Raw genomic sequence first — 16,002 nt, 5'->3', positions numbered from 1 at the left:
CCTTAGAAAAGGTAGTGCTAATCCTGCTCCCCTCCCAAACTGGAGGAAGTTCAGTATAACTGAAGAACTTTTGGGATTTCTAACAAAAATCAACTGATATGGGCTGTAACCCTCCTGAATTTTCTGTATGGTCAGCCCACGCTAAAGCCAATCTGGCCTATCTCCCAACATTTTAAGAAATATTTAATCTATCACAGAACGATTTATCTCACACAGCCCCGTTACTAAATGGGTTTTCTGCAGATGTATTCATAACTATTATGTTCATGTTCTCAAGCATATCCCGAAATTCATTGTTAGCAAATTCCCCTCGTTATGAGTGAGGAGCTTTGCCGGTGGCCCTAGTCTGGTCTCTATCCATTTTCCATTATCTGTTCGATAATTATTTTCTTTATAATGTATAATTGTCGACTGACTAAACCTCATTGCCAAGTCTTTAAAGTGTAATTGGAAAATGTTCTTTTCTTTATCCCATATCCATTGACGTAACTTCCTTACAATCCGTCACCAAGGGCACACTCACTATGGGTTGCAATGGTGTTCTTCAACATTTCTTAAATATATCACATCTATCGCTTACTTGTTCTGTGGATGCGGTGTATCTGGATTGTCAGACGGTGCTGCGCAAAAGGCTGTTCTTATGTTCTAGAAGTTTAGTATACTCTTCATCTATACCCGCATCCCTGAGCAAAATTTTTAATCTTCAGGAAGATGGATGATTGTCGATGAAACTTTAATACAATCAACTTTTTGTTTTCTAGACTCTTGTTCTCTGAGGGAAGGGCAGGACTGGCAACTGAATATCCCAGGGTATAGATGCTTCAGGAGGGATAGAGAGGGAGGTAGAAGGGGTGGAGGAGTTGCATTACTCGTCAGAGATGATATCACAGCTCTGATTAAGGAGGGCACGATGGAGGATTCGAGCACTGAGGCAATATGGGTGGAGCTGAGAAATAGGAAGGGTGCAGTAACATTGTTGGGACTTTACTACAGGCCTCCCAAAAGCGAGCATGAAGTAGAGGTACAAACATGCAGACAGATTATAGAAAAATGTAGGAGCAATAGATCATAGATCATAGAATTTACAGTGCAGAAGGAGGCCATTCGGCCCATCAAGTCTGCACCGGCTCCTGGAAAGAGCACCCTACCCAAGGCCAACACCTCCACCCTATCCCCATAACCCAGTAACCCCACCCAACACCAAGGGCAATTTTGGACACTAAGGGCAATTTATCATGTCCAATCCACCTAACTTGCACATCTTTGGACTGTGGGAGGAAACCGAAGCACCCGGAGAAAACCCACGCACACACGGGGAGGATGTACAGACTCCGCACAGACAGTGACCCAAACCGGAATCGAACCTGGGACCCTGGAGCTGTGAAGCGATTGAGCTATCCACAATGCTACCGTGCTGCCCGTTGGGTGGTTGTGATGGGAGATTTTAACTTCCCGAACATTGAATGGGATTCGTGTAGTGTTGGAGGCGTAGATGGAGCAGAGTTTGTAAGGAGCATCCAGGAGAGTTTTTTTAGAGCAGTATGTAAATAGTCCAACTCGGGAAGGGGCCATGCTGGACCTGGTATTGGGGAATGATCCCAGCCAGGTGGTTGATGTTTCAGTCGGTGATTACTTTGGGAATAGCGATCACAATTCCGTAAGTTTTAGAATACTCATGGACAAAGACAAGAGGGGTCCGAAAGGAAGAGTACTAAATTGAGGAAAGGCAGAGTATAACAAAATTCGGCAGGAGCTAGGGAATGTGGATTGGGAGCGGCTGTTTAAGGGTAAATCCACATTTGAAATGTGGAAGTCTTTTAAGGAAAGGTTGATTAGAGTGCAGGACAGACATGTTCCTGTGAAAATGAAAGATAGAAATGGCAAGATTAGGGAACCATGGATGACGGGTGAAATTGTGAGACTAGCTAAGATGAAAAAGGAAGCATACATAGGATCGAGGCAACTCAAAACTGATGAAGCTTTGGAGGAATATCGGAAAAGTAGGACAAATCTCAAACGCGCAATAAAGAGGGCTAAAAGGGGTCATGAAATATCTTTGGCTAACAGGGTTAAGGAAAATCCCAAAGCCTTTTATTTGTATGCAAGGAGCAAGAGGGTAACTAGAGAAAGGATTGGCCCACTCAAAGACAAAAGAGGGAATTTATGCGTGGTCTCAGAGGAAATGGGTGAGATTCTTAATGAGTACTTTGCATCGGTATTCACAAAGGAGAGGGACAAGACGGATGTTGAGGCTAGGGTTGGATGTTTATATACTCTAGGTCAAGCTGTCATACGGAAGGGGGAAGTTTTGGGTATTCTAAAAGACATTAAGGTGGACAAGTCCCCAGGACCGGATGGGATCTATCCCAGGTTACTAAGGGAAGCGAGGGTCGAAATAGCTGGGGCCTTAACAGATATCTTTGCAGCATCCTTGAGCATGGGTGAGGTCCCGGAGGACTGGAGAATTGCTAATGTTGTCCCTTTGTTTAAGAAGGGTAGCAGGGATAATCCAGGGAATTATAAACCTGTGAGCTTGACGTCAGTGGTAGGCAAACTGTTGGAGAAGATACTGAGGGATAGGATCTATTCGCATCTGGAAGAAAATAGACTTATCAGTGATAGGCAGCATGGTTTTGTGCAGGGAAGGTCATGTCTTACAAACCTAATAGAATTCTTTGAGGAAGTGACAAAGTTGATTGATGAGGGAAGGGCTGTAGATGTCATATATATGGACTTTAGTGAGGCGTTTGATAAGGTTTCCCATGGCAGATTGATGGAAAAAGTGAAGTTGTATGGGGTTCAGGGTGTACTAGCTAGATGGATAAAGAATTGGCTGGGCAACAGGAGACAGAGAGTAGTGGTGGAAGGGAGTGTCTCAAAATGGAGAAGGGTGATTAGTGGTGTTCCACAGGGATCCGTGTTCGGACCTCTGTTGTTTGTGATTTACATAAATGACCTGGAGGAAGGTATAGGTGGTCTGATTAGCAAGTTTGCAGATGATACTAAGATTGGTGGAGTTGCAGATAGCGAGGAGGACTGTCAGAGAATACTACAAAATATAGATAGATTGGAGAGTTGGGCAGAGAAATGGCAGATGGAGTTCAATCCAGGCAAATGCGAGGTGATGCATTTTGGAAGATCAAATTCAAGAGCGGACTATATGGTCAATGGAAGGGTCTTGGGGAAAATTGATGTGCAGATCTGGGAGTTCAGGTCCATTGTCCCCTGAAGATGGCAACGCAGGTTGATAGAGTGGTCAAGAAGGCATACAGCATGCTTGCCTTCATCGGATGGGGTATTGAGTACAAGAGTTGGCAGGTCATGTTACAGTTGTATAGGACTTTGGTCCGGCCACATTTGGAATACTGCGTGCAGTTCTGGTCGCCACATTACCAGAAGGACATTACCATCTCTCCTAGATGCTTTGGAGAGGGTGCAGAGGAGGTTCACCAGGATGTTGCCTGGTATAGAGGGTGCTAGCTGTGAAGAAAGGTTGAGTAGATTAGGATTGTTTTCGTTGGAAAGACGGAGGTTGAGGGGGCACCTGATTGAGGTCTACAAAATTATGAGAGGTATGGACAGGGTGGAAAGCAACAAGTTTTTCCCAAGAGTGGGGGTGTCAGTTACAAGGTGTCACAATTTCAAGGTGAGAGGGGGAAAGTTTAAGGGAGATGTGCGTGGAAAGTTTTTTACGCAGAGAGTGGTGGGTGCCTGGAACGCTTTACCAGCGGAGGTGATAGAGGCGGGCACGATAGCATCATTTAAGAGGCATCAAGACAGGTATATGAATGGGCGGGAACAGAGGGAAGTAGACCTTGGAAAATAGGAGACAGGTTTAGATAAAGGATCTGGATCGGCGCAGGCTGGAAGGGCCGAAGGGCCTGTTCCTGTGCTGTAATTTTCTTTGTTCTTTGATGCTCACATTACTTCTTTAATTTTTTACAAGAAAAATTAGGATTCATTAATGGGATACCATTTACACAGTCTGCACACTATTGTTAAGTCCATAGTATTTTCCAAATACAAAGGCTTGTTTGTTTTCCATGTAAAGGTTCATACAGAATCATCGAATTAACAGTGCAAAAGGAGGCCATTCGGCCCATCGTGCCTGCCCTGGCTCTTGGAAAGAGCACCCTACCTAAGCCCATACCTCCACCCTATCCCCGTAACCCCAAACAACCTCTTTTGGACACTAAGGGCAATTTAGCACAGCCAATCCATCTAACATTCACATCTTTGGACTGTGGGAGGAAACCGGAGCACCTGGAGGAAACCCATGCAGGCAGGGGGAGAACGTGCAGACTCTGCACAGACAGTGGCCCAAGCTGGGAATTGAACCTGGGACCCTATATTGTTTCTATCAAACAATAAGTGTGGTCTATTGAATAATTAAAGCTCTAATTCTAACTTAAGCAGTGGGGAACATCAACTCTTTCCTAACAATCCTGAATAACGTTCTGGGAACAGGAGTTCAAATCTCACTATGGTAGCTAGTAGAATTAATGAATAAATCTGAAATTAAAAGCTAGTCTCTGTAATAGTGATCATGGGGTTGTCGTAAAAAGCCATCTGGTTCACTAATGTCCTTTAGAGATGGAAATCTGTTATCCTTATCTGGTCTGGCCTACACGTGACACCAGACCCACAGCAACGCGGCTGACACTAAACGTCCCTCCGAAATGGCTGAGCAAGCCACTCGGTTGTAACAAACCATAACTATTTCCACCTGTTTCACACACATTTATGGCCACCCAAAGAGTCCATTAAAACAAGCTTATTTTCGGAGGCACATTGACACAAACAAGCATGCTAACATTATATTTACATATTTAAACAATTAATTTGCTACAAAACTGACTTGTGCATACTAATTAAATTAATATGTTTTTCAGTCGAAGTCATTTTTAGTGATTTAAAAATCAGACCACCACAGATGCAAAGCTAGATGCTCTTATTAAAAAATCTTTTTTTTTGTGGTAAGCCCATATTCAGCGGCCGGCCGTAATAAAACAGTACTCAGTTACTCCTCTAAAATATATTAAAATATTTCATAATGAAAAGAAAAATATGAACAATTACCTTCTATTATTCTGACTGATTACCATTGTTCATGGAAGATTTTGCATTTTTAATTAACAAATTCCTTTTAGCAGAAACATTTTTCAGCCAGGTGGATGTGCACCTGGAGAACGTGTGGTGGGAAAGTTCCAGAAATTGACATCATATTGGGATGATCCCAACAGCTTTCAGATTTTCCCTAGTACAGGTTCAGAATTCATTGGGGAGCCCCTGTGGGTCTGGCAGCAAAGCAATTGAGGGAATTAAAATTGGTAGTAAAATAACTTTTTTAAGCCCGGAATCCTTCTTTCCCAACAGTGTAGGAGTTCCACACTGTTTCTGCATCTCATCAAGATCATCGAGGTGAGTGCACAGCAGTGGAGCTTCCGCAGTGAAACTAACAAGCTGGGAAGCTGAAAACTCCAGTCATGGCCAATAAGAGACTGCTGTTGAAAGCACTCCATCTCCAAGATGCATTCAGTGATTAATAAATGAATGTCAAATTCCTGGGGACACTTCACCTGTTTAGCAATTTCCTTACTGCCAACCTTCCCCACAGCATGAGCAGCTTATGTAGTTCTATCCTCTATCTCTGCCGAGGGCCAGGAGCAGAGATCACACCATCACCGTCTGCCTCAATAGCAGAAGCAACACCACAGCAGCACCAGCTACCTCTCATAACCACATGCCCCTCCGTGGGGCAGAAGGGCTAGAAGCAGAGATCTAGCTGGAAGGAGGAAGAAACACCCAGAATTGGGCCTACATGTCTAAGCATTAGTAGGTCACTATTCTCTGTGGAGCAGGTGGCCACACATCACAAGTGGCTGTAAGGATGCCCGTCACTGGAGACCCATTTGCACTTGCATAGAACATACAGTGCAGGAGGCCATTTGGCCCATCGAGTCTGCACCAACCCACTTAATCCCTCACTTGCACCCTATCCTCATAACCCAATAACCCCTCCTAACCATTATTTTTAGTCACTAAGGGCAATTTATCATGGCCAATCCACCTAATCTGTACGTCTTTGGACTGTGGGAGGAAACCAGAGCACCCGGAGGAAACCCACGCAGACACGGAGAGAACATACAGACTCCGCACAGACAATGACCCAGCAGAGAATCGAACCTGGGAACCTGGCGCTGTGAGGCCACAGTGCTAATCACTTGTGCTATCGTGCTGCCCTTAATTGTTAGAGTTCCTAACCTGAAAGTGGTCATGCCATTCTAGTAGGGTCTAAATGAACAAGATTCCGCCCTTGAACAGTAAGCAACCAAAACATTTTGCACCCAAATTCCAAATTGATCCAAAGTCCAATATTACCCTATCCCAGGGTGCTTTCCTCACCTTGTAATTATTATATTTCTTCCTGCTACAGATTGTCAATTACAATCAAATTACATTCACAACATGTATATTTTTTCAGTGCAATATCCATCACTAAGAAAAATTATTTTTAAACAAACTTCAGGGGCCTCAGAATCTAAAGGTTGAGATGTAAGTGGATAAAATTGCTTGCATTTCATCCCATCATTTTCTGAATGTTCATGTCAAGCAAGTGTCTGTTTGAATGAAGACACAGAATTTTGCATAATCAGGTACCCTGATTGGTCTCTCATAACATGAAAAATATATACATCTTAGGGGAATTAGGGGAAAAAAGTAACTGATTTACAAGTTATACAACCACAAACCTCTGCTATATTAAACATTGCATTGCAGCATTTAAGAGCTGGTATCCTTCTTCAGTTAGTTAGACCTTACAGTATTTAATTTCTTTGGTAATCACTTGCCCAGTTAGGTTGCAGCAACACTTCAATTCCAAAAGACCAGTCTGATCCAGGGCGCAAGCATAGATGTCAATGCATTGTCCGTTAACTGCTGCACGGTTCGCCAGAGCCTCATAGTGCTGCAGGAAAAAATTGTTTAAAAATTTCAAAACAGTATCTGAAAAGGAACAAAGCCACCAACAAGGTCAGCATTGGAGTAATCAAGTTTGGAGATGAAAAGGGTCATACATGAGAGTTTTGATGGAAAGGTTTTGGAAGTGAAAGCAAGTGACCTTCCAAAGAAAGAGCAAATTAAAGAATGAAGAAGAGAGCATTTATGTAACTCGAATCACATCTCAGGGTATGAGAGTGATTGCTTTTAAAAGTTGTACCCACTATTATGCAGGTAAACATAGCAGCTAATTTGTTCACCGTAAGGTCCCAAAAATTGCAAATGAACGAACAAATGATCAAATAAATTTTTTTTTGGCAGTTTTGTTTTAAGAAAGAATATTTGGCCAGGGATATCAGAGCTTCCTGCTCTTCAAATTGTACCATGAGAACGTGCACGTCCAATTTTGGACAGCCAGACATGGTCTTGGTTTAATGGCTGCACATCACTCAATATTGCAATTGCCCAGCACATGCTGAGACATCAATTGAGATTAAATACTCAAATATTGGAATTTGGTATGAGAACACACAACCTTTTGTGTTAGCAGAGCTACTCGAATCAACGATTTGGGAGTGCAATGATAATTCACTATCACAATTTCAGTACATCCATTTTGTTTAAAATCAGAAATTTCTCAACGACTGAATTTCCTAACTCAATCACCTCTCTGCAAAGTATTATCAAGCAGTAATCAGACATTGGAGAGAGGAAAATCAGCAGGTAATTTTTAATCGGGATTCTACTGGACTTGTCTCAATGACCATCCCAGAAAGAAACTAGCTGAGGGCTTGGAACAAGTTGGCTCCTTCCAGCCTGTCTGTAACATGCACTAAGTGAAGAAATTGGTGGGCAAGTTGAGAATTTAATATACAGGAAAGTAGTAACCAAATCATTAAAAGTGTTTTGATAAAAGTAGGGAGAAACCATTGCAGAGGGCAGGAGGGTCAGTAACCAGAAGACATAAAACTGGCACAAAGGTCAGAGGAGAAACACGGAAAATATTTTTTAAAATTCAGCAAGCTATGATCTGGAATGCACTGCATGAAAACAATGTGGAAGGAGATTAAATGCAACTCCTTTAGAAACAGATTCACAATTGCGTTTCATATCCTGAGGGGTTTTCACAGGGTGGATGTGGAGAGGATGTTTCCTCTTGTGGAAGAATCTATAACTAGGGTTCACTGTTTAAAAATAAGAGGTTGCCCATTTAAAATGGAGACGAGGCAAAAATGTTTTTCCTCAAAGGGTTGAGAGCCTTTGGAATTCTCTTCCTGAATAGGCGGTGGACAGAGTCTTTGAATATTTTTAAGGGAGAAGAGCCTAGATTCTTGGTAAGCAAGAGTTATCGGGGGTAGACAGGATGTAGATTTGAGGTTACTATCAGATCACCCACAATCTTATTGAATTGCTGAGCAGGCTTAAGCAGCCGAATGACCATGTCCTGCTCCTTGTTCGTATGCAAGATAATCTTCACCAGCAATCTGTGTCTTTGCAAAATATAAGTATTTATAATCCAAAATGACTAGACTGTCACTCAGAATAAAAGATATTTGACGAATAGATTATCTACCCCCCAGTCTTATATCTTACATATCAGAAACTATTCAAATAATTAAATTATATTCTGGGCAATTATGGAAAACTAAAATAAAGAATCAATGGACTCACCTTAGTTGCTTTCTTCAGGTATCTGGCATTGTCCTTTTCTATATCATGCCAGGAACGAATGGGCGCTTTAAGTTCATCCCCCACCACCATACCAGGCCCCTGGGTAGGTGGTCCTCCAGTGAACAACATTATTCTAGCTCCAGTGTTAGGAAAACTACCCTGAAGGAAGGCATTCAATCATTAATAACTCATTTCATGCAACAAGAGATCAAGATAAACCAATGAATGGTCCAAACTAAAGCCAGTACATCTTCAACAGCATCACTTACGTTCACAGAACAATTTGGAACAGCAGAACTGCATTAGCAATAAGCATAGTAAACAAAAAGATTTCTCGCACATAAATTATTTCAAAATTTTCCGTTCACCCATTCCCAAATTTGGTTAGTGAAAAATATCAGTGTAATTCTTCTTTGTATCTATGTATCTTCTTTCTTCAAGATGAATTGCTCCACTGGATGTCCCATAAATTAGCACCTATCCAGCACTGAACACTGCCGACTGGCACACATTTATTCCTAATCTAGGTGTTGATTGACAAGGGCCGCGATTCAGCCGACTGGAGTTAAAGCCGCTGAATGCGGGTTTAGCGGGGTCTTTCTCAGCACTATTCACTTTCCCTTTTTTGGCCTTGGCAAGGAACTCCCCTTCAAGGCCACACTTTTAAGGCATTCCCTGCACTGGCGATCTTGCGGATCGGATGCCATATTTAAAGGCAGCCATGATTTATCAACCCCCTCAGCGGCCTCAGGATTCCCCTCCTACTTCACCCAAATTACCTCTTACTTACGGGATCCTCGAGCGCCCGAGAACCAACCCCCCCACTCCGGCCCAACACCTGGCACCTTGTCGTTGCCAGACTGGCAGTAACACCCACCCGGGTGGTCGACATTTGTGTGGTCCAATACTAAACGGCGCCTTGGCAAGGTCCCCCGAGCGCCATTGAATCCCGGGACCTAGATGAATCTGACAAACATATTTTTACACACCTGGATCTCGCCCGGAGAGAGCGGGATCCAGATCACGACGCCTTGCGAGCTTCCATTGTATCTCCCAAGATGTTTTGAGTGTCTTGAATCTCGCAAGAGGCCGCTGAATCATGTCCAAGATCTCCACTGGTTGATAGAGAAGGAAATTCCAAGGTGGCAAAGGTTTGGGAACTAGTTGCCAATTTCCGCTCTATCATAGAATAATATGGGAGAAAATAAAGGGCAATGCATCCAAAAATAATGTATTAGATACAATGAATGCTTTTGTTTCTGATCTGTCTGCCTGCATCGGGGCTGGTTTAGCACACTGGGCTAAATAGCTGGCTTTTAAAGCAGACTAAGGCAGGCAGGCCAGCTGCACGGTTCAATTCCCGTACCAGCCTCCCCAAACAGGCGCCGGAATGTGGCGACTAAGGGCTTTTCACAGTAACTTCATTTGAAGACTACTTGTGACAATAAGCTATTTTCATTTCATTTCATTCAAGGATTTCTACATGTGAACCAATGAAATGGCCTGTTCCCCATTTGCAAATCAGATTCCATCCACAATCACTAGCTGGCAGCATGGTGGCACAGTGGTTAGCACTACTGCCTCAGTGCCAAGAACCTGGGTTCGATCCTGGCATTAGGTCACTGGCTGTGTGGAGTTTCCACATTGTTTCCGTGTCTGCGTGGGTCTCATCTCCCACAACCCAAAGATGAGCAGGGTAGGTGGATTGGCCTTGCTAAATTGCTCCTTAATTGGAATTTTTTTTTTAAAACTTCACTAGCTGTTGAATGTGGGCAACACAGAAGCGTGTGTGCTCAGTTTTACCTACTTCACTGCAGAAGATGATCTAGAGAAATTGTCTGATGGTCCCATGCGAGAACCACTCTGGAACAGTATATTTTACATTTTCAGAAATTTTACATATATTTAGATACCAACAGAAAGCTGTCCGATATGAGCACTGGCCAAAGGAAATTAATTAACAAAGTCCTTTAAAAAGGACCAAATGTCAAGCAATAATCCACTATGAAGATGGAGAAGCTTCTGTTAGTTTTGATAGTGTAATATCACAAAAATAATCACATAACCCTGCAACTCATTACCTCCAGCAAACCAACAGCTATGGATAAGGCCACGCCACTAGATCGCAATGGTCTTTTGCCCTGAGATACAGGCCATGGGTCTCTCTGAAGTTCTCCAAGCAGGTCTGTCAAATTCATGTCAATCTTCTGAACAGGCTGTAAGAACCTTAAAAAATAGCATATCATCTGTGTAAACTGGAGTATTCTTCGATAAGCAAACGTTATCAGAACAGTGCTAGTCAGTTAGCTATTCAGTTTTGTGAAGTGTCAAGAATTGGTAACTAAAGGATTCAACTAGGATATTTTACCTTAAATCTCACCATCCGAAATAAACTAAATTTGGCATGAGCGCCCAAGGATTTGATTTCTTAGTTGTTTTCTAATTATGGGTTGGCTCAATAAGACTGTTTGAGATTGTCAAAAAGCCTTATTACCAAGACTGAATAAACTGATACTGAAAATACTACTGTGTTTTGGAATAAACATACTATATTTTCTAATAAAATTTAGTCAGGAATAAAAGGAGAGAATCTTTGTGAAGAAGCTCTGAAAATTATGCACGTTATCGTGATTCTATTTTAAATGGGATGGGAAGGCAATCTCTTTGGAATCCCAGTTCCAAGTGACAGATTGATAAAAAGGTTGCTCATCGGAGAACAAACATTAAATGACAGGTTAATTTTTGAACTTTCATTTAACATGCAACAGAAGCTTTCTTGTTGAAATTACTTAATTTTGAGAAATATTTAGCAAATGAGGGAGGTACATAGGGAAATAAATTACCCAAAATTCATCTAGAAATATATATATATTTTTTTTTAAATAAACAATTTTATTGAGGTAGTTTTTGGCTTTGTAAACAGTTACAGACATCAACAGAAAGAAAGCAAAAAAGGCAAAAATGTGCAAACATCCACGTACATTCAATACTTTAGTCGTAACCTACTGTACAAGCCCGCTCCTCTCCCACCGGTACTACCCGCCAATTTATCCCTCCTACTCTACTCTATCTCCTCCCCCTCTCTCTCTCCCCCCCCCCCCCCCCCCCAAGATCCCCTCCCCCTGCTGACGCTCACTCTCCCGCAAAGAAGTCAATAAATGGTTGCCACCTTCGGGCGAACCCCTGTACAGATCCCTTCAAGGCGAACTTAATTTTTTCCATATCCAGGAAACTCGACATGTCCGAAAGCCACAACTCAGTCTTCAGGGGCTTTGAGTCCCTCCATGCCAATAGTATTCGTCGCCGGGCTACCAGGGAAGCAAAGGCCAAAACATCGGCCTCTTTCTCACCCTGGACTCCCAGGTCTTCTGAAACCCCAAAAATTGCCACCCCTGGACCCATCGCCACCCTTGTTTTTAGCACCCGGGACATGACGCCCGCAAATCCCTCCCAGTACCCCCTAAGCTTAGGGCATGCCCAAAACATGTGAACGTGGTTCGCTGGTCCTCCTGCGCACCTAGCACATTTGTCCTCTATCCCAAAGAATTTGCTCATCTGAGCCACCGTCATGTGGGCCCAGTGAACGACCTTAAATTGAATCAGGCCGAGCCTGGCACATGTTGCGGTCGAATTTACCCTACTCAGGGCCTCTGCCTACAGCCCGTCCTCCATTTCCCCGCCTAGCTCCTCCTCCCATCTGAGTTTAAGTTCCTCCGTCTGGGACCCTTCCTCCCTCATGAGCACCTTATAAATATCAGAGCCTCTACCCTCCCCTTCTTCCACGCTAAAGACTATTCTGTCTTGGATCCACATTGGCAGGAGGCGTGGGAAGGATGGGACCTGTCTACGGACAAAGTCCCGCAACTGTAGGTACCTAAAATCATTTCCCCTTACCAGACCAAATTTCTCCTCCAAGCTTCTCAAACTCGCAAGGCTCCCTTCCAGGAACATATCGCCCACCCTCCCCACCCCGGCCCATGCTCGAAACCCCCCATCCATACTCCCGGGGGCAAACCGATGGTTGTCTCAGATTGGCGCCCAAACCGACGCCCCCATCTCCCCTACATGCCTCCTCCACTGGCCCCATATCCGCAGGGTCACCACGACTACCGGGCTGGTGGAGTACCTGGCCGGCGGCAGCGGTAGAGGAGCCGTGACCAGGGCTGCCAGGCTGGAGCCCCTGCACGAAGCCCCTCCACCCGCTCCTAGATAGACCCCGTACCCACCATCCACTTCCTTATCATAGCGATGTTGGCCGCCCAGTAATAATTAATCAGACTCGGCAAAGCCAGCCCTCCCTCGCTGCGGTTCCTCTCCAGCATCGCCGTCTTCACCCGCGGGGATTTTCCCGCCCAGACAAAGCTCATGATCATCCTGTTAACTCTTTTGAAGAAGGACTGTGGGACAAAGATCGGGAGGCACTGAATAACAAACAGGAATCTAGGGAGGATTGTCATCTTTAAAGTCTGCACGCTCCCTGTCAGCGAGAGTGCATCCCATCTCCGAAACTCTCCCTTCATTTGCTCCAGCACCCTGGCCAAATTTAACTTGTGCAGCCTGCCCCAGTCTTGCACCACCTGGATTCCCAAGTACCGGAAATTTTCCTCAACCAGCCTAAATGGTAGCCCTCTCAATCTGTTCTCCTGGCCCCTTGCCTGTACCACAAACATTTCACTCTTGGCCATATTCAATTTGTATCCTGAAAACTGGCCGAACTTCCTCAACATTCCCAGTATACTTCCCATCCCGGCCACTGGGTCCGACACGTACAGGAGCAGGTCGTCCGCATAAAGAGAGACCCTATGTTCTACCCCGCCCCACACCATCCCCTTCCATCCCTCTGCGGCTCTCAGCGCAATCGCCAGCGGCTCTATGGCCAGTGCAAACAGCAGCGGGGAGAGCGGGCAGCCCTGTCTGGTCCCTCGGTACAGCCTAAAGTACTCTGACACTTCTCTGTTAGTCCTGACGCTGGCCTTTGGGGCCTGATATAATAATTTGATCCAATTCACCAGTCCCTCCCCGAACCCAAACCGTCCGAGCAACTCCCATAGATAGTCCCACTCCACCCGGTCAAAGGCCTTCTCGGCGTCCATCGCCACCACTACCTCCACCTCCCTGCCCGCCGGGGGCATCATTATCACATTAAGTAATCTTCTCAGGTTGGCCGCCAGCTGCCTACCCTTCACGAACCCAGTTTGGTCCTCCCCAATCACCTCCAGTACGCAGAGCTCAATTCTAACCGCCAGTACCTTTGCCAGGAGCTTGGCGTCAACATTAATCAGGGAGATCGGTCTGTAGGACCGGCACGCCTCCAGGTCTTTACCCCTCTTCAATATCAGTGATATAGTGGCTTGCGATATTGTTGGCGGCAGGGTCCCTCTGTCCCTTGCCTCATTAAAAACCCTCGCCAAGACCGGGCCCACCAGCTCAGAGAGCTTCGTATAAAACTCTACTGGGTATCCATCCGGCCCCGGGGCTTTCCCTGACTGCATGGCCTTTAGGCCCCCCAATACCTCCTCCACTCTAATCGGGGCCCCCAGCTCATCCACTCGCCCCCCACCTACTGTTGAGAATGTTAACCCGTCCAGAAACCTTTTCATCTCCCCCGGTTCTTCCGGCGGCTCCGAAGTATACAGCTTGCGATAGAAGTCCCGGAATACCTTATTCAATCCTGCCAGGTCCTCCACTTTGCGCCCCTCCCCATCCATCTCTAGAAATATATTTTCCTTTAAATTCTAAATGTGTCACGTGTTGCTTGAAAAAAAAAAGTGATAGCTAGTTGCTGTCATTATACCTGCTGGATATACCAGGATGCTCCTGTGGTTGAGGGGCCCTTCCTTGAACTGGTGCAGGTGGCTTTGTGAGACCCAACATATCCTAATCAAAGTGAGAAAATTAAAAAAAAATACTTATACAAGACATTAATCTTACCACTTAGTGGTTTGGGAGCATGGAGCTAGTGAATATTCAACAACTCTCTCCCAAAGGTATTTTATCATAACAAAATAAAAACATATTAGTAGTTTGAAGATTGTGAACACCGTACTAAGCAGCAATTTATTTCTCATCAGCATGGAAAAACCTCACCAGGACATTTTTATAAAATTTGGATGATGAAAAGTAGTAATTTTTTCAACCCTATATGAAAATAATTTCAAAACGGAAGCTGATCGCACCATAAGTTTCTAGACTCAAAATGTGAGAGAGCCGAATAAAAGTTGTTAGGGGGAGTATTAACAGAGTGTTCCAGATTGATTTACTGAATTATATGTAAACACTGTATTTTCACTTAGCTGAACTGAGGGGTAGAGTGGTTAGCACTGCTGCCTCACAGCATCAGGGACCCTGGTTCAATTCCGGCCTTGGGTGACTGTGGAGTTTGCACTTTCTCCCCATGTCTGGATGGATTTCCTCCGGGTGCTCCAGCTTCCTCCAACAGTCTGGGGGAAGTGAGCCTAGGTAGGGTGATCTTTCAGAGAGTCGGTGCTGACTAGATGGGCCGAAAGGCCTCCTTTTGCACTGTAAGAATTCTATGGTTCTAACTCAACAAACTCTGTTTAAAGAAAAATACAAAACAAACTAAATGTTTGCTGCAATCTTAAAAACTGCATTGCCCATCTTATGTTGCGCAAATTACCTTCTCAAAATATTTGTGCTTAGAAGAATCCATGGAAGCACAAGGTAATAGGTACAGACTTTCCAAGTGCTAGCTTTAGCCAAAGAACTGCAAATATCATAGAATCTAAGTCACATAATTACAATAACTACACACTATAATTGGAGAGTAGAGGAGAATTACAAAAGTTTGACCTGCAATAAATTCAATTTGTGACTTAAAAGCTTTGTAAATAGGGGGAGAAAACTCCCGAAAGCTGAAATATCCATACTACTTGCTGAAGAGATTTACTTCAAATAATATAAATGACATCTTTGAACATTCAAACAGCCATCCAAGCACACCTGTATTTGTTTTGCCGTCAGGTCCTTTGTGCCTCTGAAGACGTAGCTTTTGGAAATCCCCTCGCAGTTCAACTCATGGACCTGTACCATTCGTCCAAATGTAATCAAACCAACTAGTGCATTGGGAGGCAGCAGACTCAGGGACATTTGTAGGGATTCTTTGAGGGCCTGAAGATCATCTTCCTCCAGGCAAGTGTCCACCACATACAGGAAGATGAGAGGGGCAGGCGTACCTCGCTGCTCAACACACAATGAATTGATCATTAATGCAGCTATCAATAGGACACCACTCAGTGAATTAAACTTATAAAAATAAGATATAACTTTATGAAATAAAGTATCACATTTGCAAAAGTATTTTCTAAAACATTA

At 44.1% G+C, this 16,002-nt stretch overlaps 1 protein-coding gene across 1 annotated transcript in view; it reads right to left on the bottom strand.

Moving 5' to 3' along the window:
- LOC119972310 (protein transport protein Sec23B) overlaps positions 1 to 16,002 on the bottom strand; it is a 75,641-nt gene that overhangs the window by 42,791 nt on the left and 16,848 nt on the right. Inside the window, exons 5-9 of the mRNA XM_038808811.1 lie at positions 15,631 to 15,867; positions 14,465 to 14,547; positions 10,752 to 10,896; positions 8,671 to 8,829; positions 6,852 to 6,967 (exon numbers count right to left, since the gene is read on the bottom strand). Coding sequence (XP_038664739.1) covers positions 6,852 to 6,967; positions 8,671 to 8,829; positions 10,752 to 10,896; positions 14,465 to 14,547; positions 15,631 to 15,867 — 740 coding nt within the window. The remainder of the gene's footprint in view (positions 1 to 6,851; positions 6,968 to 8,670; positions 8,830 to 10,751; positions 10,897 to 14,464; positions 14,548 to 15,630; positions 15,868 to 16,002) is intronic.

This window comes from Scyliorhinus canicula, chromosome 1, assembly GCF_902713615.1.
Source record: "Scyliorhinus canicula chromosome 1, sScyCan1.1, whole genome shotgun sequence".
NCBI lineage: Eukaryota > Metazoa > Chordata > Chondrichthyes > Carcharhiniformes > Scyliorhinidae > Scyliorhinus > Scyliorhinus canicula.
This window is presented reverse-complemented; position numbering and strand designations above follow the sequence as displayed.